Genomic DNA, 24,996 nt, shown 5'->3' with positions numbered 1-24,996 from the left:
CCTCTCAAATCTGCTTTGCAGAAGTCCCTGCATAAGGGTTGGGTGGGTACACAGTTCTCTAAGGCCAGAGCCATGGGAGCTTCTGCTCCCAGCCATGCTTTCATGCCTTTGGTGGGGAGCCTTCTTCCCCAATGGTTTTCTATTATTGTTCTAATTACACCTCCAGAACTTTCCGCTCCATCTCCTTGGTTTGTAAGAGGACATGCTGCCCTTATCCCCTTTCGTTTCTCCAGGCACACAGCTGCACTGTGTAATTCTACCCCACTCTTTCCCCCGACGGAGGGAATGTGGCTTATTGACCAGCAAAATCCGGTCTGCCTGTAGCGCATGTTCTTTAATCTAATCAAACTAGAATATAATAACGCAGATTAGGCATAGAGGCAGGAAATTTATATTTTGGGATCTACATCATTAAAGCTATCCACCACAGGTGGGTTTTCAACTTTGGCGACCACCAGAATCCGAGAAATGGATTTCTACCCGACCGTATCACACAGCCACGGCATGTATTAGACTTGAATGAAAGCTAATTTTGTCAGAAAAACTATAACACTCCTGCCGGCATGCTGTGAGCCTCGCAGCCAGAGTTATGGCTCTCATAAGTTTGTTAGTAACTTTGAAAAGGGGAGTGTATTCCATAGCTCCGCCCATCCAGTGAGGTCACCCAGGGAAAGGCATAAGACTGTAGGAAGTGGGGTGCCAGGCAGGAAGCTATGCTGATAGACCATTTTCCCTTGGGGAAGGCGCCCCTCCCCCTTCCTCCATATGGCGTGCCATTGACTGAGATATGTACCGTATATACTATCGTATAAGCCAAGATTTTCAGCACATTTTTTGGGTCTGAAAGTCCCCCTCTCGGCTTATACACGAGTCATATACCAGGGTCGGCGGGGGAGGGGGGCGGGGGTGTCAGAGATCATACTTGCCCCCTCCTGGCGCAGTCTCTGCAGCCCCCCTGCTTGTCCCACGGTCTCTGGCGCCTGCCTTCAGCAGTCATGTGGTACCGCTCATTACAGACATGAATATGTGCATTTTCAAGTCTTTAATGAGCAGTATCACATGACCGCTGAAAGCAGGCGCCGGAGACTGAGAGAACGGGGATGCAGAGACCGCACCAGGAGGGGGTAAGTATAGCGATATTCACCTGTCCCCGTTCCCACGCTGCTCACCGCTGTCTGTCGCGTCCTCTGTCTGTGGGACAGACAGCGTGGGAACATGCACAGGTGAATATCTCAGGTGCCAGGTCCTGAGCCAGCAGCGACGGAGAGGTGAGTATGTCATTTTTTTTATTTGCAGCAGCATATGGGGATTATTCTGTGGAGCATCTTATGGAGGGCCTATTCTGTGGAGCATCTTATGGGGGCATATTCTGTGGAGCATCTTATGGGGGCATATTCTGTGAAGCATCTTATGGGGCAGCATATTCTATGGAGCATCTTATGGGGCAGCATATTCTATGGAGCATCTTATGGGGCCATTATTAGCTTTTATGGAGCATTATATGGGGTGTGTTTGTATGGAGCATCTTATGGGGCCATCATGAACTGTATAGAGCATTATATGGGGCTCCTGATTCAAAACTTTTAACCTACTGATGTCTCAATTAATTTTACTTTTATTGACATCTATTTTTATTTTTGAAATTTACCAGTAGTTGCTGCATTTTCCACCCTAGGCTTATATGCGAGTCAATAAGTTTTCCCAGTTTTTTGTGGCAAAATTAGGGGGGGTCGGCTTATACACGAGTATATACAGCAAGTTCTTATTTTAATCAGTTTATTTTGCAACTATCTGTATATACTGTATCTTGTCTCATTTGTAACATCTTTTATATTTTTGTAAAAACTGCCTAAATATTCTGGAGTAAATCTATAAAAATGTACTAGCTTTGTTTTACTTACTCTATAACGTACGGCCACGTCCTCCGTGCTAAATTTACGCTACCGTGTGGGTTGGCACCTGACCCGATATTGATTTTTATGTAGAACGAGGAGCTGGTCGCGGCAAACTGGTCTGGGGTATTTGGGATACTCTGGCAGTGACAGAACGGAGGTTTTATGTGTGTATTACCCGGCCAGGGTCTGGGGACATATAGACTGCCCTCAATGCAGAGTGCCCAATAGCCAGTACATGGCAAGGCAGCCTTTCTAGCGACTACTTATCCTAGGTGTAGTTCCCTGACTGATCTGAGGGTAAGGGGGGGCGCCAGAGAGTTGTAAGTTTCAAAACCGGAACTGAAGGTGGAAAGAAAAGTTGTGGGTGGTTATATGACCCACGACCACAAATAAATAGTAAATTTGTGACAATTGGTGGGATATAATAAATCCCTGACAACCTGGGGAGCAACCTCTCACCTCCAGTTCATGACAAGTTAGTAGATCACTAAATCACTTCTGAGAGTCTTGATGTTCTTTACCTTCATGAAGCCAAGAAGAATTCTAGAAATCTGTATTGAAGTAATGCAGAATTGTGAGCTCAGCTCTGGAGCACAAAGTTAGCTGAGTTACAGCCAGCAAAGCTATGTAACACAATGCATTTCCAAAGCTAGTCAACTTTGCCTGAGATTGCCAGTACTCTTGGAAGAGAGTCGTCAAATCTCTGTGCCCCTTCAAAACGGCATAAAGAGGTGAGAGAGATGTATTTAGGAGTTATGGCTTTAAAAATGGGCATGGCTATTGGGATGAACAGGATTTCAGATACTAGTGTTGTCAAGCCTACAGGTGGCTCACGTGGGCTGGACCTGCCCAAAAAGGGGTGTAGCTACCTGGTATTTACTGGAGCTCCAGATGGTGGAGACAACCTGGGCTCCAGTTAGCCACCATAACCCCTCCTAGGCAGGTGTCAGTACTGCAGCTGCTGAGGATGACCGAGGTCAATGACTAACAGGAACCAGAGACTGACAGACTGTATGGATGACGTGGATGTAGGTTCTTGTACAGACCAGTAGATATCAGTAACAGTTCTGGAGCTGACCGTACTTGGACCAGTAAGAACGGACACAGCACTGGCCACAACGGGACCAGGGTTCGAGTATAGATATCGCAGAAGTGGATTCAGAAATAGGATGCCGCCGAATCGGTGACAGGAACACAGGCAAACTATACCGGACTAAAAGGACACACGATACAAGAATAACTTTAGAACAGACGAGGAACCTTGCAACATACAGTTGCATACACCAACACCGCTAATGCTAACTATAGGGGTGGCTCAGGCACCTCCCTATTGAGGGGTGCCTTATATACAAGATGCCAACCAGCTATTGGCAGGGGGGATTTTAACCATGTGTGCGCTGCCCCTTTAAGAATGGAGAGTGCGTGAACTAGACACACCACCGGAACACAGTGCGTTGTGCACAGGGAAGGAGGAAGAAGCACCTGAGGACCATGCCGGGGCCAGGGCGGTGAGTAAGCCGACATCCCCGCATCAAAGGAGGAGGGGAACTATGCGAAGCCGCTGCCAGACGCTACAAGTGTTAATAGGCGAACGAATCCTTTAAGAGCGTCAGCTGTTTTACACCAAGCCAGGTATTGTGCTGACACCAGAAAGGGAGAAAAGAGGCTTGACAGCACCAACACCATTTCCCATGTTTCATCTCAGATTGTGCTATTACGGTAATCAGATTTTTTCTAAAAACTGTCCTCAATAAAACACCAACCTGTAACATAATAGTCTCTCACAAAAATACAAAAAATAAGTAAAGTAAACCTAGAAGAGCCTGATGTGTGAGGAGGCAAGTGCTGGAATATAAGAATGTCTTATTGATCGGCCATTCAGAAGGGGCCGAGATAACGAGACACATCCGAACCTTCTGTGGATACAATGATGGCACTCGTGTCCCTGGATTAGGTGAAACTTGGCAGCAGGATCGATCAGAAAGCCTGACATCAGAGGATCAGATATACCGAGCAGACAGAATATGAAGGCACCCTGCGTGTATAGCCGGCTGTGTATGCAAAAAACAGCTCCATCAAGAAATTAACCAAAAAAACAACTTGTACTTGAAAAATAAGAATTTAACAGTGGTTGTCTCAATTTCTGAAAATGGTAAAATTGCAAAGTATTTGTAAAAATAGATCTCATCTGCTTCCTGGCCACTGCACCTGTTCAATACCGAAAGGCAAAGTGGTATGTTAGCAGCATCTCAAGCCATATGGGCCCAACTGCACCCTGAAAAGACATAAAGTGCAAAAAACACACAGCAATATATGTGAGGTATTAGTTTATATTATGGCCACAACACGTAAGCTCGCACCCTCATAGTGCATTTGTTCTGTGGCCTGGGCTCTGTATACTGCGGCGTCTGTTCACGTGGTATGCATTTTTGTTAGCACTGGCTGGCCTGCCTGATCTAAGTGTATGAGCGTCATTAATAGGTTCAGCCAGATGCTCTGCATCTTCTGTGTGAACACTGCAATATACAAATTATATTTTTGTGCATTATTATACCAAGCGGCCATTGCCTGATTTTAGGATGGCTGTCTCATCAGGTATTTTTGCACCTGTGCCATTTAATCTGGTCTGCTGCACCCTGATAGTGCATTTATTCTGTGGCCTGGGTAGGTAAGCATCTTTTGCCTGTGTGCTGGTTGTTTTTGTCTTAGTCTTTTTTGTTTTGTATCTAGATACCTGGGGTGCTCAGGTAAGAAGAGGCTGCTCACACTGCTGTCCACCCTATCTATCTGATCTAATACTGGAGAAACCAGGGGTACTGAGGTAAGGAGAGGCTGCTCACACTGCTGTCCACCTTGTCTATTAGATCTAATACTGAAGATATCATTGTGCTGAGGTAAGAAGAGGCTGCCCACACTGCTGCTCCCCATGTCTATCCAATCTAATACTGGAGATACCAGGGGTGCTAAGGTAACAAGAGGCTTCCCACACTGCTGTCCACTCTGTCTTATCTGATCTAATACTGGATACAACAGTAGTGCTGAGGTATGAAGAGGCTGCTCACACTGCTGTCCACCCCATCTGATTTAATACTGGAGATACCAGGGGTGCTGAGGTATGAAGAGGCTGCTCACACTGCTGTCCACCCTGTCTATCTCATTTAATACTGGAGATACCAGGGGTGCTGAGGTATGAAGAGGCTGCTCACACAGCTGTCCACGGTCACGTGTGTCTGGACGCAGCGAGTACCGCAAGGCGAACCCATAAGACACCCGTGACCCTGGATACAGTGCCTCCAGTTGGGCGAATTTAAATAATAAAACGTGTAGCTGGATACGCCGCCTCCAACTGGCGAATTTCGGTATTACACGTATACATACAGTAGTCTGGAAACCCCGCCTCCAGTAAGGCGAATTTAAATAATAAAGGGGGAACCTGGGTAACATCAACAATGGTGGGCCCTGCAATAGGGAATAGGGAAGTGGAGACCTCCTGTACTCCCCTGAGCCAGTGTCCCTGCACTCCTAACGTTCCCTATGCCGGTTCCGCACCGGGCGACGCACAGGAACCTAAAAACCCTAGCTCGCCCTGAACCTAAACCCTCACTAGAGAATTGGTCGGTGCGGAAACTAATCCCACCACTGCACTAAACACACATGAGGGAAAATGACAATACAGGGGAAACACCACTTAGCTTTGCTCTGTTGCGTACGCTCCCAGCAACAGAGCCCACCACCTGTGTGCATCTTCTCGTCCACCCGGATCCATCACCATAACTGGATCCTTCACCATAGTGCAGCCTTGGAGCAGAGTCCACCACCAGTTGCAGCAGTCCAGTAACAGAGTCCCAAAGATGAGTTCAGCTCCTGCCCAAAAAGTCAAGCATGCTTGTGTCCAGCTCTCAGCAACCAAGTCCCGCATGCTGAGCGCAACTCTCTCCATAGTCGTCACTCCACCAAGCCATGCAAGCACTTCCTGCCGACACCATAAACTGTGACTCCACCACGCCATGCCAGCCCTTCTTGCAGACCACATAGCTGCCACTCGTCTCCTCTGGCTGGACTGCGCAGGACTCATGTTCAGCTCCTTCCTCCACCAGGCTTCCTTCCCAAATGACGAACTCACAATATCACCAACAGTGATTGAACACACCTGGCTCTCATTTATAGAGCCTCACACCTGATTTATAATTACGTGCACTAAACCAAAGAAACTAAAGTGCACTACCACTCACCACCACCGGGGCAACTTAGAATGAACGACACCACGTGTAATATTTCTAATGGCCACCGGGGGCAATCACATCACTTTGGCACCTAGCCAAAGGGAAACAAGTTCACTTATCCATTTAAACTGTCAGATCCATGCTGGATCAAGATATCCACCATGTCAATCTGATTTAATACTGGAGATACCAGGGGTGCTGAGGTTAGAAGAGGCTGCTCACACTGCTGTCCACCATGTCTATCTGATTTAATACTGGAGATACCAGGCTACTGAGGTAACAAAAAGCTGCTCACACTGCTGTCCACTCTGTCTTATCTGATCTAATACTGGATACAACAGTAGTGCTGAGGTATGAAGAGGCTGCTCACACTGCTGTTTACCTGGTCTGATCTAATAGTGGAAATATCAGGGGTACTGAGAAATAAGGCGACTAGTCGCTATCTTATCCGCTCTGTCCTGATCACCACCAGCATTAGATTAGAATATCTACTGGGAGCACATCTTTCCTCACATGAAGAGAAGAAAAGTACATGTTAAATACATCCTTTTTTTACAGGGCACTGTGCCCTTCTGTAATCTTTTACTATATCCAAAAACTATAGGACACTGAATCGCCTGGCACGGCACATGCTCAACCTGCGCTCGATCAACAAATCCTGGTTGCGATCGTAGGCTTTGGGATAACAGGGTTGCATGTCTCCGCTTCAGGGTATTCGGTGAGGGGGGGGCAGTATTTGGACTCCCCTCCCAATCTTAGGCTAAGCGCACATAGCATAGAACATATATGCCAGGAAAATGCTCTGGAATAGAATCATAGAATCATAGAATCATAGAATCGTAGAGTTGGAAGGGACCTCCTTGGCCATCTGGTCCAACCCCCTGCTCAAAGCAGGATTCGCTAAATCATCCCAGTTAGATGTCTGTCCAGCCTCTGTTTGAAGACTTCCATTGAAGGAGAACTCACCACTTCTCGTGGCAGCCTGTTCCACTCATTGATCACTCTGTCAAAAAGTTTTTTCTAATATCTAATCTGTGTCTCCTCCCATTCAGCTTCATCCCATTGCTTCTAGTCTTTCCTTGTGCAAATGAGAATAAAGTTGATCCTTCTACAATGTGACAGCCCTTTAGATATTTGTAGACAGCTATTAAGTCTCCTCTCAGTCTTCTCTTTTGCAAACTAAACATTCCCAAATCCTGCAACCTTTCCTCATAAGACAGGGTTTGCAGACCGGTCACCATTCTGGTCGCTCTTTTCTGAACTTGCTCCAGTTTGTTGATGTCTTTTTTAAAATGTGGTGCCCAAAATTGGACACAATATTCCAGATGAGGTCTGACCAAAGAGGAGTAGAGGGAAATAATTACTTCACGTGATCTAGACTGTATGCTTCTGTTAATACATCCTAGAATTGCATTTTAACATTCTCATTTACCTGACAAGAGGCAAAAAGGATGGTGTTTTTTATCTTTATCTTGCCGTTATTTGTCTGCACTTTCCAAGACCAACACACCAAAAAAAAAAAAAACTTCCCCTCTATGGGAGCTGGGTGGCCACTACACCCTTTACGGAGCAGTGCTGTTCCAGCTCATATAATGTGTACCTCCAGCTGATCGGTGGGGGTTGTTGGGTCCACCCAGATCTGATTTTCATGATATAGCCTATGAAAAGACAGAGTCACAGACAGTCCCTTTAAAAAAAAAAAAAAAAGAGGAAGTTGGGTGACCACTGATATGCGACTAAGAAGCTATTACTGAAAACAGCACTAGAAGTCTTAATATCAATGAGAATTTGAGCTGACGGACCCCCTCCAGCCTGAGTGATGGCACTTACACACACCATGCAATAAGCAGACACCCCTCCATTGCGCTATGCCGTGACATTTAACAGGCAGCAAGGTACCAACCTCAGTAACAACGTGAAATGAAACGCCTCAATGTACAGATGACTAAACAGAGTGCCTGTTATCTGTAGACCACAAGCAGCGCCGTATCCAAGCAATGACCCATTTTATCTCAGCGGACATATTGCACACAACTCTGGAATTTTGCTTTGGGCATCTACACGTTAAAATCAATGGCGTGGAATCTTTACAGATTCGCTGCTTTTATTTCATGCGGGATACGTCTGACTTTTTTAAAGGGGAACAAGCTGGTATTAAACCCTATATAATACAGCGATATTTGCAGTTATGTACTAATCCCAAGATACAGGCAGTGATCAGAGCAACATTCTCAAATCTGCTGCTTGCTTATGGAAACCGTCAACCACAATGTGCACAAACCTGTGGGTTACTATTACCATGAAAGCACTAACCTGTCACATCTCTGCATTTACCATGCCTACTGCTAACTATTCCTAAACCCGTGATATAAAGAGCCCCTGTATCTAGGTCAAAAGGGTCCAGTTTTTGCTATTTTATTTAGGCTGCTCCCGAGTATTCTACTTTGTTTGTTTTTTTAAATCCATCATATAGCTCCAGATATTTATTTTTATTTAGTGCCACTTTATATAGTCTTTGCAAGGAGGGATAGCTCACAAGATCCTCGGAGGCGTGACTTAAGACTGCTTTGCATTCCTTTTTTAACAACACCCCCTCAGTGAAGAACATAAAAATAAGCACTGAATGAAAAGGCCCATATCTCTGGAGTGATACGGTGGATTTAGAGAAAAAAAGAAGCAAAATACTCAAGGGAGCAGTGGGAATAAAATAAGAGCGAAATCTAGAGACTTGACCTGGTCAGGTCCATACTCATGTAGTCATTCTTGACATAATCGCTTACATATATCATAATACCAACACTTGGCAAGGCGCATGGGCTTCTGAGACTATAAAATTGTCCCGTAATTCAGACCATTTAAGACTATGAAGTAGGAGCCAAGCATCTCTTACCGGAGGGATTCCGCCATCCTCCTCAAGTCTTCATTCTGCTGCTTTAATCGTTCAAGTTTTGCCAAGATCTTAGACAGTTCTCTACTGGAGTGGTCGGGATTATCATTATCTCTCACTAGATGTCCACCAATGTAAAATAGTAATGTCCCCCAGGCAAAGAGTATGAGCATGATCCACCGCCAGGATCCCGTCCATGGCCGCATCTTCAGCTTCTGCCCACAGTGTGCCGTCTCATGAAAGAAACATTGTACTCCCAACGTCTTTCTCGTCATCCAAAGATCACCAGTCACCCAACAAGTAAGTCATGGTCAGCGTCCTCTCCTCTGGACAATCTACAAGCATCGATCACACCTGGGAGTCCTATGGATAATCATTAAGAAACAGGTTCAAAAAATGTATTGGGAGGAGTTTGGTTTTTTTTTTTTTACTACTTTTATTTTCTTTTTACTTGACATTTCTTTTCCTTGTCACGCTCTATGCATCTCATCTAAAACATTATTTTATATTTCAACTTGTCATTTTAAGGCCGGTCATAGTGTTAATTTTTTTTTTCTTTTACATTTCTGCCAATATCATTTTTTTCCATATCACAATCTGTATTACAAAAAAATGAAATTTTCCATAAACATTAGCAGCACTGAACAGACGTTGTATTGCTGCATCTAATGAGCGTGTGCAAATGCCTTTGCGAAGGGAGGGGAATCTGAAACCTTGCAATTTTCACACTAAACACAGGGGCTATTTTAGACTCAGAGAGCCCGCCTTATTTTTTAGGGTTTTTATTCGATCACTCATTTTTGGCTTGTAGTATTCATTTACATTTTTTTTGCACCAAATTTTTAAAATTGGCACACATGGTTCATGGCTTTTGCACAAAAAGAAATATTCTTTTTGGTTTTTAACCTCGTGTTCCCCAAAAATGTTGCAAGAATTTCAAACACACATAAAATCACACAATGACGAATATATTTAAAAAAAAAAAAAAAAAAGACAGGCGACATATAAAATAAACATTAAAAAAAGACTACAGACATTAAAAGAATAAAGAGCAAATGAAGAGCAGGCGAAAAACATCAAACACAAGATGAAAAATAAAAACACAAATGCATAGTTGTGCCCAAATTTTCTGTTCCTTATAGAGGACTTTTCAGCAGCCTCAATCATCTCAGACAGGAGTAACGATCTCAATAGACCTGGTCACAGCTCACCACCCTGCTTCCCCTCACTTCACAATGACCTATGCACATGCTCATTAGATGCTTTCATACAAAAAATAGGGTTAGAGTCTGTTCAACGCTGCTTATGTTCAGTGCACATCTCTAAAAGAACAGGAGGTGATTTAATTTTTTTTCTTTAGTACAGATATTTAAAAAAATGACTTAAACAGCAGGCACACATCCACCTACCCCAGCACAGAACCCTTAGGCGGACTGATTATTACTTACTTGTCTAGAGCATAGTCTGATATCTCCCCCTGCGCAGAGAGATCAGGAGATCATGTAATGTCTGGCTGCTTTGTTCTTCCTTCTCGCGTCTGTAAGAGAAGGAAACCAGAGGACTTAATTATATGATCAGGCTTCAGGTCCCAGTGCGGCCACTGAACATTAACTTCTTGGATTTACAGCAAAAGTAAATCTATTACAGGTCGACTAAACTTTGCATTCCCTGCCGCCCCCCCCCACCCCAGAAAAAAATCTTGCACTTTGATAAAAAAAAAGTCTTGAAATATTCACTAAAAATCTAAATTTTGAGCTTTGAAATAATAATGTTCAACATTATTTTTTAAAAAGTTATAAAATTCAAAGCAACTTCAATACACTCACTGGTGTAATTTGTTATGCCAAAATTTTGGTGCAACTGGGGGTGTCACCGAGACAGTTCAGAACCGGAAGGAAACTTCTTTTTTACTTTGAGACAAATTCATGAATCGCAGGCGCCATTGTGATGAATTTGATGCCAAAAACAGCAACTAATAACACAAGACAAAAAAGGAAAGTGACTTAAAAAGGCAAATCATGAATCAGGGCCTAAAAATTATAGACCTTAAGCTTTGAAAAAAAAAGTCCAAAAATATTCACTAAATATTTGGATATAGAACTTTAAAAAAAATGCCTAAGGGTATGTGCACACATAGTTTTTTGTCTCTGCGGATTTTGTAGAGAAAACTGCAGGAAATCCGCAGGACAAAGTGCTGCGGTTTTTCTGCGGTTTATCTGCGTTTTTTCTGCGTTTTTGCCTTGCGGGTTTACACCTCATAATGGATGAGGTGTAAAACTGCAGCGTTTCTGCACCAAACAATTGACATGCTGCGTTTTGAAAACCGCAGCAAAACCGCGCGGAAAAAAATGCAGCATGTGCACAGCTTTTTTTTATTTCCATAGGAAATAAAGGTACTGTACAACGCAGCAAAATCTGCTGCGTTTCTGCAGAGCCAAAAACGCTGCGGAAACGCAGCAGAAACCGCAAAGTGTGCACATACCCTAATATATTAACTAAACAAATCTTGAGCTTGAAATAATACAAAGTGGAGACTTGCGGAATATGTAACCTGTCGTTTATACACGCACTTTAACACTTTTATTTACTTTCTCCAAATCTTTGACATTAATCTCCATCTCCCGGGCTTTACCACGGGGTTTGAGAACAAGCAAATTTTCCAGCCAGCTGTGGACACAGAAACAATTGCTAAAAGCGCGATTCCCCCGAGGTCGCAAAGAAGAGAGCAGGTTGTTTTTCCCCTTGTGGAGCTCACATGGGAGTAAAGGGATGAAATAAACAGATTAACGCTCAAGAGGAAGGAGAATATAGACAGAAACATGCAGTAAGAAACAGCAGCGCTCCCAAAGTGTAGGGTCACAAGAACCTAAACATAAGAACTAAGCAAAAATACACAGTTTATGTCTAGAGGATCCCACCTGGATCCAGCACAGGCCGCTCCATGATTAGAGCAGAGATCGGACACGGTGATGTCCCCGTTACACTGGCCTATGATGGGCTGCAGCAGTCAGCTGACTATTGGCAGCGTGTCATCATAAAAAATCTATTCCAATACTGCTCAATTCACATGACCACTGCAGCTAATCACAGGCAGTAGCAGTCGGGAACCTGTAGGTGAGGATGACAGAGTTTTTACTGTTTAAAGCAAATTGCTGACTTGGAGGACAATTTATTGAAAAAGACCACTGATATTAGTGTCCCTCCCTCCTGTGGGGGCGCTGCAGAATAACTGCACAAATGTGGTTGAGGATTTTAATCAATTGCATCCATTTAATGAAGGTAGAGTGGCATTATTAGCAAACCCTACAAAAAAAAAACAATAAGCTGCTTAATTAATAGCAGCATTTTGTATTGCAAATTTAATTACACTATATGAATAGAATGAGAATAAAAAGCGCTAAAAACCTGGATTCTGAAATATTTCACCATATAATAGCAAAGGCCATTAAAAAGCATGAAGCGGAAATATCAATTATAAAACCTGGCGTCCTCCTATAAAAAGAGGCCTCGTGATAAAGCCGGCTAAGTGCTCACGGGGGCCGGGCAACGCAATCCAACGGTGGCTGATTAATTACTGGAAATGGAACACAAATTCTGAGCGCAGAGAAGCCGTAAACCTTCATAGGACACGATACGTAAGCTTATAAAATATACATGAGGCTGGAAACAAAAAATAAACACCATTACATATAATTAATGGAGGACCTGAATTTACTAACTCATCTCAGGATGGCAGATTGTTCCGGAGCACAGAGCCGGCCTCCACTCAACATCCTAATGGAACAAGAAATGAATAAGTTCACTAGATACTAAACTGCATCACAGCATGAAGACCTGAGGAATGGAACGCTATATTATATTTATTCCCAGAAACAGCAGAAAATAATTAAAGGGGTTGTCCTATCAACAACATTTATTCAGAGGATTGGTGATCAACCTGAGACTACTGGGGATCTGGCTGCGGAGACGGCTTATGGGTCTAGAAAATAAAGGTCACAAAGTCCCTTGTGTGAATGGAGCAGTAGTGAGCATGCACAATTACTACCCACATATACAGTAACTGCAGCAGTGGTCGCACATGCTCACTACCGCTGCACCAATCACACAGGAGACACATGGGCACTCAGTTCTCATCATCAGTGGTGGTCACACATGCTCAATACCGCTGCGCCAATCACACAGGGGACACATGGGCACTCAGTTCTCATCATCAGTGGTGGTCGCACATGCTCACTACCGCTGCGCCAATTACACAGGGGACACATGGGCACTCAGTTCTCATCACCAGTGGTGGTCGCACATGCTCACTACCGATGCGCCAATCACACAGGGGACACATGGGCACTCAGTTCTCATCATCAGCAGTGGTCGCACATGCTCACTACCGATGCGCCAATTACAGAGGGGACACATGGGCACTCAGTTCTCATCACCAATGGTGGTCACACATGCTCACTACCGCTGCGCCAATTACACAGGGGACACATGGGCACTCAGTTCTCATCACCAGTGGTGGTCACACATGCTCATTACTTCTCCATTCACACAGGGGAGACTTGGCCACTCAGTTCTCATCACCAATGGTGGTCACACATGCTCAATTCCGCTGCTCCATTCACACAGGGGACACATGGGCACTCAGTTCTCATCACTAGTGGTGGTCATACATGCTCACTACCGCTTCTCCATTCCCACAGGGGACACATGGGCACTCAGTTCTCATCACTAGTGGTGGTCATATATGCTCAATACTTCTCTATTCACGCAGGGGACACTAGGCCACTCATTTCTCATCACCAGTGGTGGTCACACATGCTCACTACCGCTGCGCCATTCATGCAGGGGACACATGGGCACTTAATTCTCATCATTAGTGGTATTTACATGTGCTCACTTCCGCTGCATTCACACATGGGATTTTAGATACCCGGTGTTCATGACCGATGGTGGTCCCAGCAGTGGGACCCTCAGTGATCATATATTTATATTTACTCATACTGTATATCTTGTAGGTGGGAGAAATATCTTGTTCATGCGACAACCCCTTTAATTTAACATATAGCAGAAATGTAAGGAAGAGTAACATCAAAAAGGCATTACCAGATCTGGGGAGGGTGAAATTGATTATAATTTTGAGCTCTTAATCAGGAAATGTCATCACTATCAGATTTGTGGGAGTCTGACACCTGGCAACCCACTGATCAGCTGTTACCAGACCAAACTCGATTACTGTTAGCAAAGGCAAACCTATGGGCAGAAGAAAAATGGCTGACAAAGCTTGATGCAATCAGCTCTAACAGAAAGCTCTGGAGTCTGGAAGACTCCAGAGTGGCAGACCATGAATGAATGCAGCATGAAGAATAAAAAAAAAAAAAAAAAAAACCCACAGGAGAAGACAAATGAGACTACAGAATAAAGAGGCTAAAGAGACTAAAGTGCACAAATGGCCTCTGGTGAAAATTTTGCAAACTACTCTTCACATTTCCCAAACATTCGCCAACTTTTGGAAGTTGGCACCTATACGTCTTGAGACACATGGGTCTCACCTTCCTTCATGGAACATACCCCTATCACACTTATTCTCCATGCCCTTAACGTCTATGTCCTGCCTCATTGAAACAAGAAAAAAACTTTCCAGAAATTCTGATTTCATGAACATTTATGCAGGTGCAGGTTTACTGACTCTTCTGAGAGTCCAGGAGTTCTACTCTTTTTCAAAGAATCTCATAGATTTTTCAGGACAGTTGACAAGGATTATTTTAATGGTGTACAAAGTCCATCATTAGAAATTGTTTTCACAATTTTTTTTTTTTTTAAAGGGAACCTATCAGCTGTTTTGACCAATATAAGATATGGCCACTGCCTTTCAGGGCTTATCTACAGCATTCTATAATGCTGTAGATAAGCCCCTGGTCCAACCTGCAAGATTAGAAAAATAACTTATTATACTCACCTGCATGACGGTCCGATGGGTGTCGCAGGTCCGGCGCCTCCATCTTCTTGCAATGCCACCCTCCTGCTTGCTTCCTCACTCCCGGCATTGTGCTCCTGCGCAGGCGTACTTATCTGCCCTGTGGAGGGCCGACCAAAGTACTGCAGTGCGCAGGCGCCGGGAAAGGTCAGAGAGGCCGAGCGCCTGCGCTCTGGAGGAATTTGCTCTGCCCTCAACAGGGCAGATAAGTACGCATGCGCAGGAGCACAATGCCGGGAGTGAGGAAGCAAACAGGAGGGTGGCATCAAAAGAAGATGGGAGGCGCCGGACCCGGACCTGCGACACCCATCGGACCGGACCGCACTGGACTGCACCACAGGTGAGTATAATAAAACTTATTTTTCTTCTCTTGCAGGTCGGATTGGGGGCAGATATACAGCATTATAGAATGCTATAGATAAGCCCTGAAAGGCGGTGGCCGTAACTCGTATCGGCCAAAACAACTGACAAGTTTGCTATAAATTTTTTTTTTTTTTTTTAATTTGTTCTAAATTTCCCCCAAAAGAGAAACTTGCAGGCCTTCACTGTAGCAATAATCATCCAGCTAACACACAGCAATGTCAATCCCTTACTATGGTGTTAGGTAAAGAGACGGTACCCAGGCATGTACCTGACAAACAAATCACAGCAGAGCTTTCAGCGGCCTATTAAGCCCACATCTAATAATACAAAATCCCAGTAACAGAGAACATCATAGCAGATCATAGGTGACATCCACACCACCAATTAGCATTAGCCATGGATAACTCCCACCAAACTTGTAAACATGCAAGAGAGGGAGTACCAATTCACTAATAAAATCAAATCACTATTTTTATTCATGATAACATCACACAGATTTAACAGACAAAGTCAGACAAAAATATTATGGCAGAATAATGACAAGAGACGTAGGTGCAACGTATGTACAGCACCAAGAGTGTGACAACAGGGTTCAGATACAATCTTAATTTGTATATACCATGCAAGTGCAAAGTTCAGGAGGCCCCAGCATATGGCATCAGTGGCAATTATGGGTAAGATGTTTATGGGGTTATGACCTGGTGACTTGTCAGTAAGCGACAGTTGGTATCTGCTGATTTAATCTCTGGGGCCTCCTGTATTTACTTTGAACTTTGCACTTGCATGGTATATACAAATTAAGATTGTATCTGAACCCTGTTGTCACACTCTTGGTGCTGTACATACGTTGCACCTACGTCTCTTGTCATTATTCTGCCATAATATTTTTGTCTGACTTTGTCTGTTAAATCTGTGTGATATTATCATGAATAAAAATAGTGATTTGATTTTATTAGTGGATTGGTACTAAGTTTCTTGCATACTTATAAGGCCACATCTAATTAGCGGCTTGATAATTCAAGGCAGAAGGTTTCTAATAAATGTCAGAAAGTCGGGGATGTAGTCCATTACCAACATCAGAGAGCAATTAAAAGGCAAAAAAAAAAATGAAGCAAACCGCCAGTTATTCACCCATCTACGTGCAGGCTACCTGCCAATCTTCTTACAAAACGCAAGCTCTTTTGCCCTTAGGGATTCAGAAATGGGAATCTTTCTAGAAAAAGTTTTCTAGGAACACAATACTGATGCACTATCCTCAGCAACAGTCATCACTACCAGATCTGTTGGGGTCCGATAACAAGCAATCCCACTGAACTTCTGCCAGCAGTACACAGCGCACGGAGCTGGAATGCTACAGAGCCGCACAGTGTGTACTGGCCTTCTCTGAAACTGCAAGTCAGATGCTATTTAAAGCCAATGTCTCAAACGGATCCGGAACCTGCTAGAAGAGCGTTTCAATTGGGACGCAGATACTGTTGTGTATAGCATCTGATGGCATCTTACAGACCAGGACTAATTCACTGCTTTAGTGAAGTGCTTCCTGTACCAATACTGTCCCCAACTGTTCAACATACAGCTTAAAGGGTTTTTGACGTCTTCATAAATGGGTATTAAAAGATAGAGCTTGGATTAACAAGCTATTTTTTATTTTACTGTTCATTAAAATTTTCATTCATTCTTGAGATATTAACTCTTTTCCTTTATTTACACCTTGTTGCTTTGGAGACCGACCACCGCTGCTAGATAGCAGAACAAGTGCAGTGCTTACAAGCTCTTTTCTACTGAGTTTTTAAGTAGTATTGTAAAGCTGACTGGGATCATTGTTACCGTCCCACCTTGGCCAGTTTCAACGTGGTGCTTACAAACTAGACAGCAGCAGTGGTCGGTCTCTAAGGGAACGAGCTGTAAACAAGAGAAAAAGTGGGAACGTTTCAAGAATGGCTGAAAATTGTAAAATCAGTAAATCGCAAAAGAGCTTCATTTCAGAAGCGCTATCCAACGATATCAATTGTGAATTTTTAAATATTTGGTCAAATTTTGCGACATTTTAGGCATAAAAAATGTCGATATAAAAGTCCAGAAACTTTGTGTGCCATTTTGAAGAGTTTGGCACAAAGAAATGAAAAAAAGTCAAATATTAACAAGACAAAAAGAAAAGAAAAATGCAGGCAAGACCCTGGGAAAAATTTCAAGTTTTTACCCAAACACACCTGCAGCACATGAGTCGTGCAATCACTGACACAGCGGCACAGACGGCGGTGGAGGCAGAATGAATGGAAAGATGGCTGTGGCCGGCATCAGGGCATAATAATGTATGAAAGGCCACTGACTGCAATGACGGAGAATAACCCTCGTAGGCACCATTCCTCCTTGCTAGCTCATTGCATAGCCCGGCTGCTTGCTTGTTTTCTCTCTGGGGTTCTGGTGAGCACAAAGCTTTTGAAGTGTTCAGATGCTTTTTTTGGGAACGCTGTGATACGACATCCAAAGCAGAAGGATCACAGTCTCATTCAGATGCTCCAGCCTAACAACTGCGCTAGAACGTCATGTACTGATCGTGCGAGCCGGGGCAGAACAACCACATAGCCTCGGATTTTACAACACACTTCAAGAAACAAACACGGGCGGGAGAAATTTCGCTCGGCTGAATGCATCTTATGGCTATACACGACGGGGAGAGAGATTCTAGTACAACAGCGTTGATCTTGCTTTTGCTCTTGCTAGAAGAATACCACAGATCACAATTTCCTTTTATATTCCATAAAGTGTACCGGTCCTTTCACACATGGTCTTGCTGCCCCACTAAAACTGCCTTTTTGGGCACATGCCAGTCTAATATGTCTGGGTACGGCTCCATTTCTCATGCTCTGTACCCTGCCATCCACTCCTGGGCATTCCCTCTTCATCAGGACTCTGCCAACACTATAGGTACTGGAACTTACTTTCCATCACTTCTCAGCATAAATTGTCCAGTAGCGTGCTTGTACTGAATTGAAAACCTGCCTCTGCTATGGCAGTACGCTGTTTGAATAAACTAACAAAAGAGGATTGAAAAATAAAGGGTATACACAAAAAAAACATGAAAGAAACACCCCTCTATAAAGATTATATAAACTATTAATATCAATTAAAGGTACACCACAAAAAAACCCGATGCATAGATCAGACACACCAGTACCCTATAGAATATACAATACCAAGGGGGTTAGAGGAAACAAGAGAGAAAGGATATAATGTAATGATGTGACGTACTTTCCCTGCAAACATAAACCCTACAGGATGCCCTGCCTGGTCGCAGAGGTTGGCGCCCTAATGAGACCATGCAAAATAGGTGCCCCGTTCAACGGCGACTATCCCTGGAAAGCCCTAGGGTACCGTAACAATCAAAACATGTGACGACAGACCTCGGATATGGATAAACATCCAACAATAAGTGTATTTCTCCACAAAACATATCAGTCCTAAAGCAAATGCATATGCAGTGGGTACGGAAAGTATTCAGTCCCCTTCATTGCAGCCATTTGGTAAATTCAAAAAAGTTCATTTTTTCTCATTAATGTACACTCTGCACCCCATCTTGACTGAAAACAAAACAGAAATGTAGAAATTTTTGCAAATTTATTAAAAAAAGAAAACCTGAAATAACACAAGATCATAAGTATTCAGACCCTTACATATGAATGTCTGAGCAAAGAGTCTGAATACTTATGACCATGTGATATTTCAGTTTTTCTTTAATTTGCAGAAATTTCTATATTTCTAAGTTTTTTCAGTAAAGATGGGGTGCAGAGTGTACATTAATGAGAAAAAAAAGGAATGTTTTAGAATTTACCAAATGGCTGCAATGAAACAAAGTGAAAAATGTAAAGGGGTCAGAATACTTTCCGTACCCACTGTATACAGTGGGGAAAATAACTGATGCACTGCAGATTTTCTCACCTACAAAGAATGGAGGGGTCTGTAATTATTATAGTAGTTACACTTCACCTGTGACAAACAGAAAATAAAAATAAAATTCAGAAAATCACAATGCATAATTTTTACACAATTAATTTATATTTTATTGCAGGAATTAAGTATTTGAATAGAAATGGGCGAACCCAAACAGTAAAGTTTGGGGTCAGTACCGAACACCTACTGTTCAGACACGGACACGAAACATGGGATTCATATTTGTTGGGTTGATGTCTTAATTTCATTTCAATAAAAATACACAGCAAACAAACTATCTATAATATGGTTTACCAGGCCAAACAGAACGGTCTATTATAATAATATACTGAAGGGACCACACAAAATCCCTATTTAACCCTAATCCCTTTTTGAATCAATCACTATTTTTGACATGGTGTTTGTCATGGGCATAGTGCAATAGGTGGTGTTTAATTGATTTTGTGAATACTCTCTATAGCCTTTGAGGTATATGGCAAAATGGCAGGTGCCATGTGGTAATAAACATTGAGGCTAAATACCGCAATCTCAGGTGTTTGGGTCTATGGGGCATAGTGCAATACCACACAATTTAAATGACTATTTGTTGTTATATGCACTTTAGCACTTTGTACCAGAATTATCATTATAAACACTGTGTCTTTGATGTCTTTTTGATCAAAAAGATAGTCAAAAGGAGAGTATATATAGGAAAAGCGAGGATGAGTAACCGTTAAGCGAGGGCTCCACTTTGCGTACAAGCTAGGGTGCCGACTTCCGCAGCAAGGCAGGGACAATTGATTATGGACACCTAAGGGCTAGTTATGCTAGATTAAAGCCCACTGTCAGTCCCTAGAGTGATTTGTCTACCTTACTGTTTACTAAATTTCTTGTCGGCAGTGATTTGCCTGTTGGTCGTTTGAATGGTATTTAGGTGATTTACTCCATATACCATAACTGCTTTTGGACGGGGTTCTCTATTGGAGTTTTGTCACTCTTAGGCTAGTTTCACACTAGCGTTCGGCAGGGCTGCGTAGTTCCTCGGTTAAGCCCCGCCCACTACCGCAACTCTTCCATTCAGCTACGCCTACGTCGGCATGCGTCCTGCGTACCTATCTTTAACATTGGGTACGCAGGCCATGCGGATGTATGTGGACGCCTGCGCATGCATCGCTTTGATGCAGCGCCGACCGTAACAAAATGCAACATGTTGCATTCGGCGCAGCATCAAAACGACACATGCACAGGCGTCCACATACATTCGCATGACTTGCGTGCCCAATGTTAAAGATAGGTACGCAAGACGCATGCCGACATATGTGGAGCTGAATAGAAGAGGTGCAGCAGTGGGCGGGGATTAACAGAGGAACTCCGCAGCCCTCCCGAATGCTAGTGTGAAACTGGCCTTACCCCTAAGCACCTTTAAAAAACCCTAGCCCCTACAAGACAAAAAACCTACATATCATTTGTACCCCCTTCACACTGCACTTGGTTATATACAGATTTCTATATTGATCTACTACTGTTGGAATGATAAGACATTGCTTCTGGCTATCTTGGATAAGTAGGTTTGGTACTCTAACGGATAGGGAGTAACAGGGTGATTCTAGGGGTAGCCACCTTTGAGTGGGAGCGCCAATTTGCATCCAAGATAGGGTGCCATCCTCCGCAGTTAGGTAGGGGCGTCTTAACGATTAATAGGGTTAAATAGGGCTTTTGTGTGGTCCCTTCAATATACCATTATTATAACTGACCGGTCTGTTTGGCCTGGTAAGGCATACTACAGCTAGTTTCTTTGCTGTGTATTTTTATTGCAATGTAATTATAAAGATATATTTTAAAGTTACTAGTTTTTTTAGCTATTTGTTCTAAAACCTGCTTATCATTTTTTGAGATTTTTGGGTTAATGTCACCTTTGTATTGTCCGGTGACATCAAGCCCATGGCTTAGTAATGGAGAGACATTTATAAGACTGAGGAGGTTTAACCCCTCTCTGACATTGGACATACGATCCCGTCCATGTGCCGTGGGACTTACTGCCCATGGACGGGATATCACGTCATGGGTGATCAGCCGCGTTCACGGGGGAAGCGAGGCTGATCGCTGCCGGGTGTCACCTGATTCTCACAGCTGACACCCGACGCTAAGTGCCAGGAGCGGTCATGGACCGCTCGCAGCATTTTAACCCCCGGAACACTGCGATCAAACATGATCTCAGCGTTCCGGTGCTGCCTTTGGATCGGAGACTCCGAGGCATGACGTGGAGTCCCGATCGCTGCCATGGAGACCTGATGTTGCCATGACTACATCCGGGTCTCCAGACCTAAAAGACTTCCTGTCATACGCAGTGATGACCAGGAAGTCTCTCAGGTCAGTGTAATAGAAACTGCAGATCTGACCGATTCTATAGCATGCAGATCTGCATAATATAGAAGCAGTCAGCCTGCACAAAATGAGTGTCCCATAGTTGAACAAAGTGTAAGGCTAAGTGCACACGTTGCAGAAAATTTCTGCTCAAAAACCTGAATCCCTTCCCAGAAACCGCACCTATTTTTCGGCGGCGGTTTTTGCACGGTTTTGATGCGTTTTTTATGAGTTTTTTTGCCGCAGCGGTTTCAAACCGCATGGAAGAAGCCAAAACCACGGAAAAATCCGCAAAATTAATTAGCATGCTGCGGTTTTTACCGCGATGCAGTTTTTTCGCGGTAAAAAACGCATCGATGTGCACAAAAAGTGCAAAATGCATAGAAATGACTGGGAAGCTTATTTTTAGCGGTTTTATAGTGGTTTTATAGTGAAAACCGCGGTAAAAACCGCTAAAAAAAAACGCTGTGTGTGAACACAGCCTAAAAGTAAGAATTAAATTTAAAACATTTTTTTTTAAATTGTAAAAATATTTTAAAAAAATAATTAAAAAAAAAAAATCAATATTTATTCAATCAATAAATATTTGAATTAAATAAATCTAAAAACAATAAGTACACATATGTAGTATCGCCGAATCTGTAACGACCTGACCTAAAAAACAAGGCAAAAAAACAATGCTTTATCATCATATCATCGAACAAAAAGTGGAATAACATGCAATCAAAAACATGGATATAAATAAACGTGGTACCGCTGAAAACATCATCTTGTCCCGCAAAAAACAAGCCGCCATATAGCTCCATCACCGGAAAAATAAAAAAGTTATAGCTCTCAGAATAAAGAGATGCAAAAATAATTTATTATTATTTATTTATATAGCGGCATTGATTCCATAGTGCTGTACATTCAAAATAGTTTTAGTCTATAAAAGCGCCAAAACGTAAAAAAAAATATATAAATGAGATATCGTTGTCATCGTACTGACACGAAGAATAAAACTGCTTCATCAATTTTACCACATGCGGAACGGTGTAAACGTACCCCCCCCCCCCCCCCCAAAAAACGAAACCAATGAATTGCTAGCTTTTCTTCATTCTGCCTCCGAAAAATCGGAATAGAAAGCGATCAAAAAATGTCATATGCCCCAAAATGGTACCAATAAAAACGTCAGCTCGACCAGCAAAAAACAAAACCTCTCAAGACTCTGTGACCCGAAATATGGAAAAATTATAGCTCTTAAAATGTGGTGATGCAAAAACTATTTTTTGCAATAAAAAGCGTGTTTTAGTGTGACAGCTTCCAAACATAAAAATCTCTATATATAAAAATGAATGTGTGTGTGTGTGTATATATCACCAACCAATCACGAAGCATCTTTCATTTCACCAGAAGGTTAAAAGTAGCTGAGCTGTGATTGGTTGCTATGACCAAGTTTTCCCACTTGACAACACCTCAGCAGACACTGACATGGTGGGAGAAATATAGCATCCCTGGGAACATAAGCTCCCAGCCATTGTCTGCCCCCCTGAAAGGAACAGAGATCACATGACAGAAATAAATCCCCCCTCCCGTGCCCATATCCCCATCACACATCCTCCATCCCGTTGGCACATCTTCCCTCTTAAAAGGGATCATTGGTATGGAAGTCAGAGCAAATCCATCCAGCGCTTTGGTACTGATCCCAGGGTCTCTTAAAAGGGATCATTGGTATGGAATCTAGGGCAAATCCACGCTGCGCTTTGGTACTGACCCCAGGCCTTTCTTAAAGGGATTTCCGGCATGGAAGTCAGGGCAAATCCATCCAGCGCTTTAATTCTGACCCCAGGCCTCTCTTAAATGGATCCCCGGTATGGAAGTTAGTGCAAATCCACTCAGCGCTCTGGTTCTGACCCAAGTCCCCTCTTAAAGGGATCCTCGGTACGGAAGTGAGGGAAAATCCTCTCTGCATTTTGGTACTGACCCCAGGCCTCTCTTAAAGGGATCTCCGGTATGGAAGTTAGGGTAAATCCCTCAGCACTCTGATTCTCACCTCAGGCTTCTATTAAAGGGATCATTGGTATGGAAGTCAGGGCAAATCCACTCCGCACTCTGGTTCTGACGTCAGGCCTCTCTTAAAGGGATCCCCGGTATGGAAGTTAGGACCATTCCACTCAGCGCTCTGGTTTTGACTCCAGAATGATGTGGGATATTAGTGGTAGTTAACCGGTGGCTCTGGCTGATGGGACGATGTGGGATATTATGGGTAGTTGTCCGGTAGCACTGGCTAACGGGATGATGTGGGATGTTAGTAGTAGTAGTAGTAGTAGTCCGGTGACTCTGGCTGATGGAACGATGTGGGATATTATGGGTAGTAGTCCTGTAGCTCTGGCTGACGAGATGATGTGGGATATTAGTGGTAGTTGTCCGGTGGCTATGGCAGATGGGATGATGTGCTATATTATGGGTAGTAGTCCGGTAGCTCTGGCTGACGGGATGATGTGGGATATTATAGTGAATGTGGCTATGTGGAATGGGTGGGGCTCTACACTCAGCTTTATATATAGATATAATCTGTTGTGAATTTGCTTTCTGGCCTCCCTCTGGTTATTACTGAAGGTAGTGGAGCTGGTCAGATTGACAGAGGAGTTGTGAGTTCTCTTTCTGGGCTCCCTCTGGTGGTTACTGAAGGTAATTGAGCTGATCTGATTGACAGAGGCTTGCCACCTGATAATGAGGATGACGATTGGAGATCTGGGGTTTCAGACTGGGATTTAAGACAGCCAACTCCTTCTATCCCTGCTGGTGATTTTCTTCCTGTGCCTCCGGAGGTCTGATGTCTCCAGCCCTGTCCCTGCATGTTTCATCTAAATGGTTGATTTGCTATTCTGTTTGCATTTGATCTGGTTGTGTCTATCTCTGCTTTGTGCGGGCCAGCCAGCTCCGGCTGGGGCTGTGCTTAATCACCGCCCATATGTTACTGCTTGTGCCAGTTTGTTTTGTCCCTTGGTAGATTGGTATATTCTGAAAGCAGAGCAAAAAGAGACCAGAGTGCTGATATAGTGGGGGCGAAGTCGTGCGACTTCAGTGTTTTTTGTGCATCAGACGTGTTGGACTTTTTGCAGGGTTTTTTGCGTGATTGCAGAGTGTCTTTCCTTTCCTGTCCTGTCTAGTCAGTGTGGGCCCCATCATTTGCTCAGTCTATTTTCCTGCTTGCGTTTGTGTTTTCATCTTGTCTCACCGACAATTTATATTTGGGGGCTATCAATTCCTTTGGGGTCTGCTCTGGAGCAGTTTAGATTTCCCCTTTCTTGCTTTAGGCTTAGTTAGCTCTCCGGCTGTACCGAGGCGTCTAGGATCATCGTAGGTACGCTCCACGGCTAC

The 24,996-nt window shown here is 43.4% G+C and overlaps 1 protein-coding gene across 4 annotated transcripts in view; it reads right to left on the bottom strand.

Annotated features, from left to right (window-relative positions):
• Positions 1 to 24,996, bottom strand: part of FUT8 (fucosyltransferase 8) — a 316,159-nt gene that overhangs the window by 193,734 nt on the left and 97,429 nt on the right. For 2 of the 4 annotated variants that reach the window (XM_073551364.1, XM_073551367.1), the window contains exons 2-3: positions 10,454 to 10,542; positions 9,009 to 9,368 (exon numbers count right to left, since the gene is read on the bottom strand). In XM_073551364.1, the coding sequence (XP_073407465.1) occupies positions 9,009 to 9,280 (272 nt within the window). In that variant the 5' untranslated portion in view covers positions 9,281 to 9,368; positions 10,454 to 10,542. Of the gene's footprint in view, positions 1 to 9,008; positions 9,369 to 10,453; positions 10,543 to 10,831; positions 10,978 to 19,278; positions 19,327 to 24,996 lie in introns of all 4 variants that reach the window. The other 2 variants (XM_073551365.1, XM_073551366.1) reach the window with 2 other exon arrangements.

The sequence above is a fragment of the Dendrobates tinctorius genome, unplaced genomic scaffold (assembly GCF_039654945.1).
Source record: "Dendrobates tinctorius isolate UK_male_01 unplaced genomic scaffold, ASM3965494v1 ptg000175l, whole genome shotgun sequence".
Taxonomy (NCBI): domain Eukaryota; kingdom Metazoa; phylum Chordata; class Amphibia; order Anura; family Dendrobatidae; genus Dendrobates; species Dendrobates tinctorius.
The sequence above is the reverse complement of the archived record's forward strand: the minus strand, read 5'-3'. Positions and strand labels throughout refer to the sequence as shown.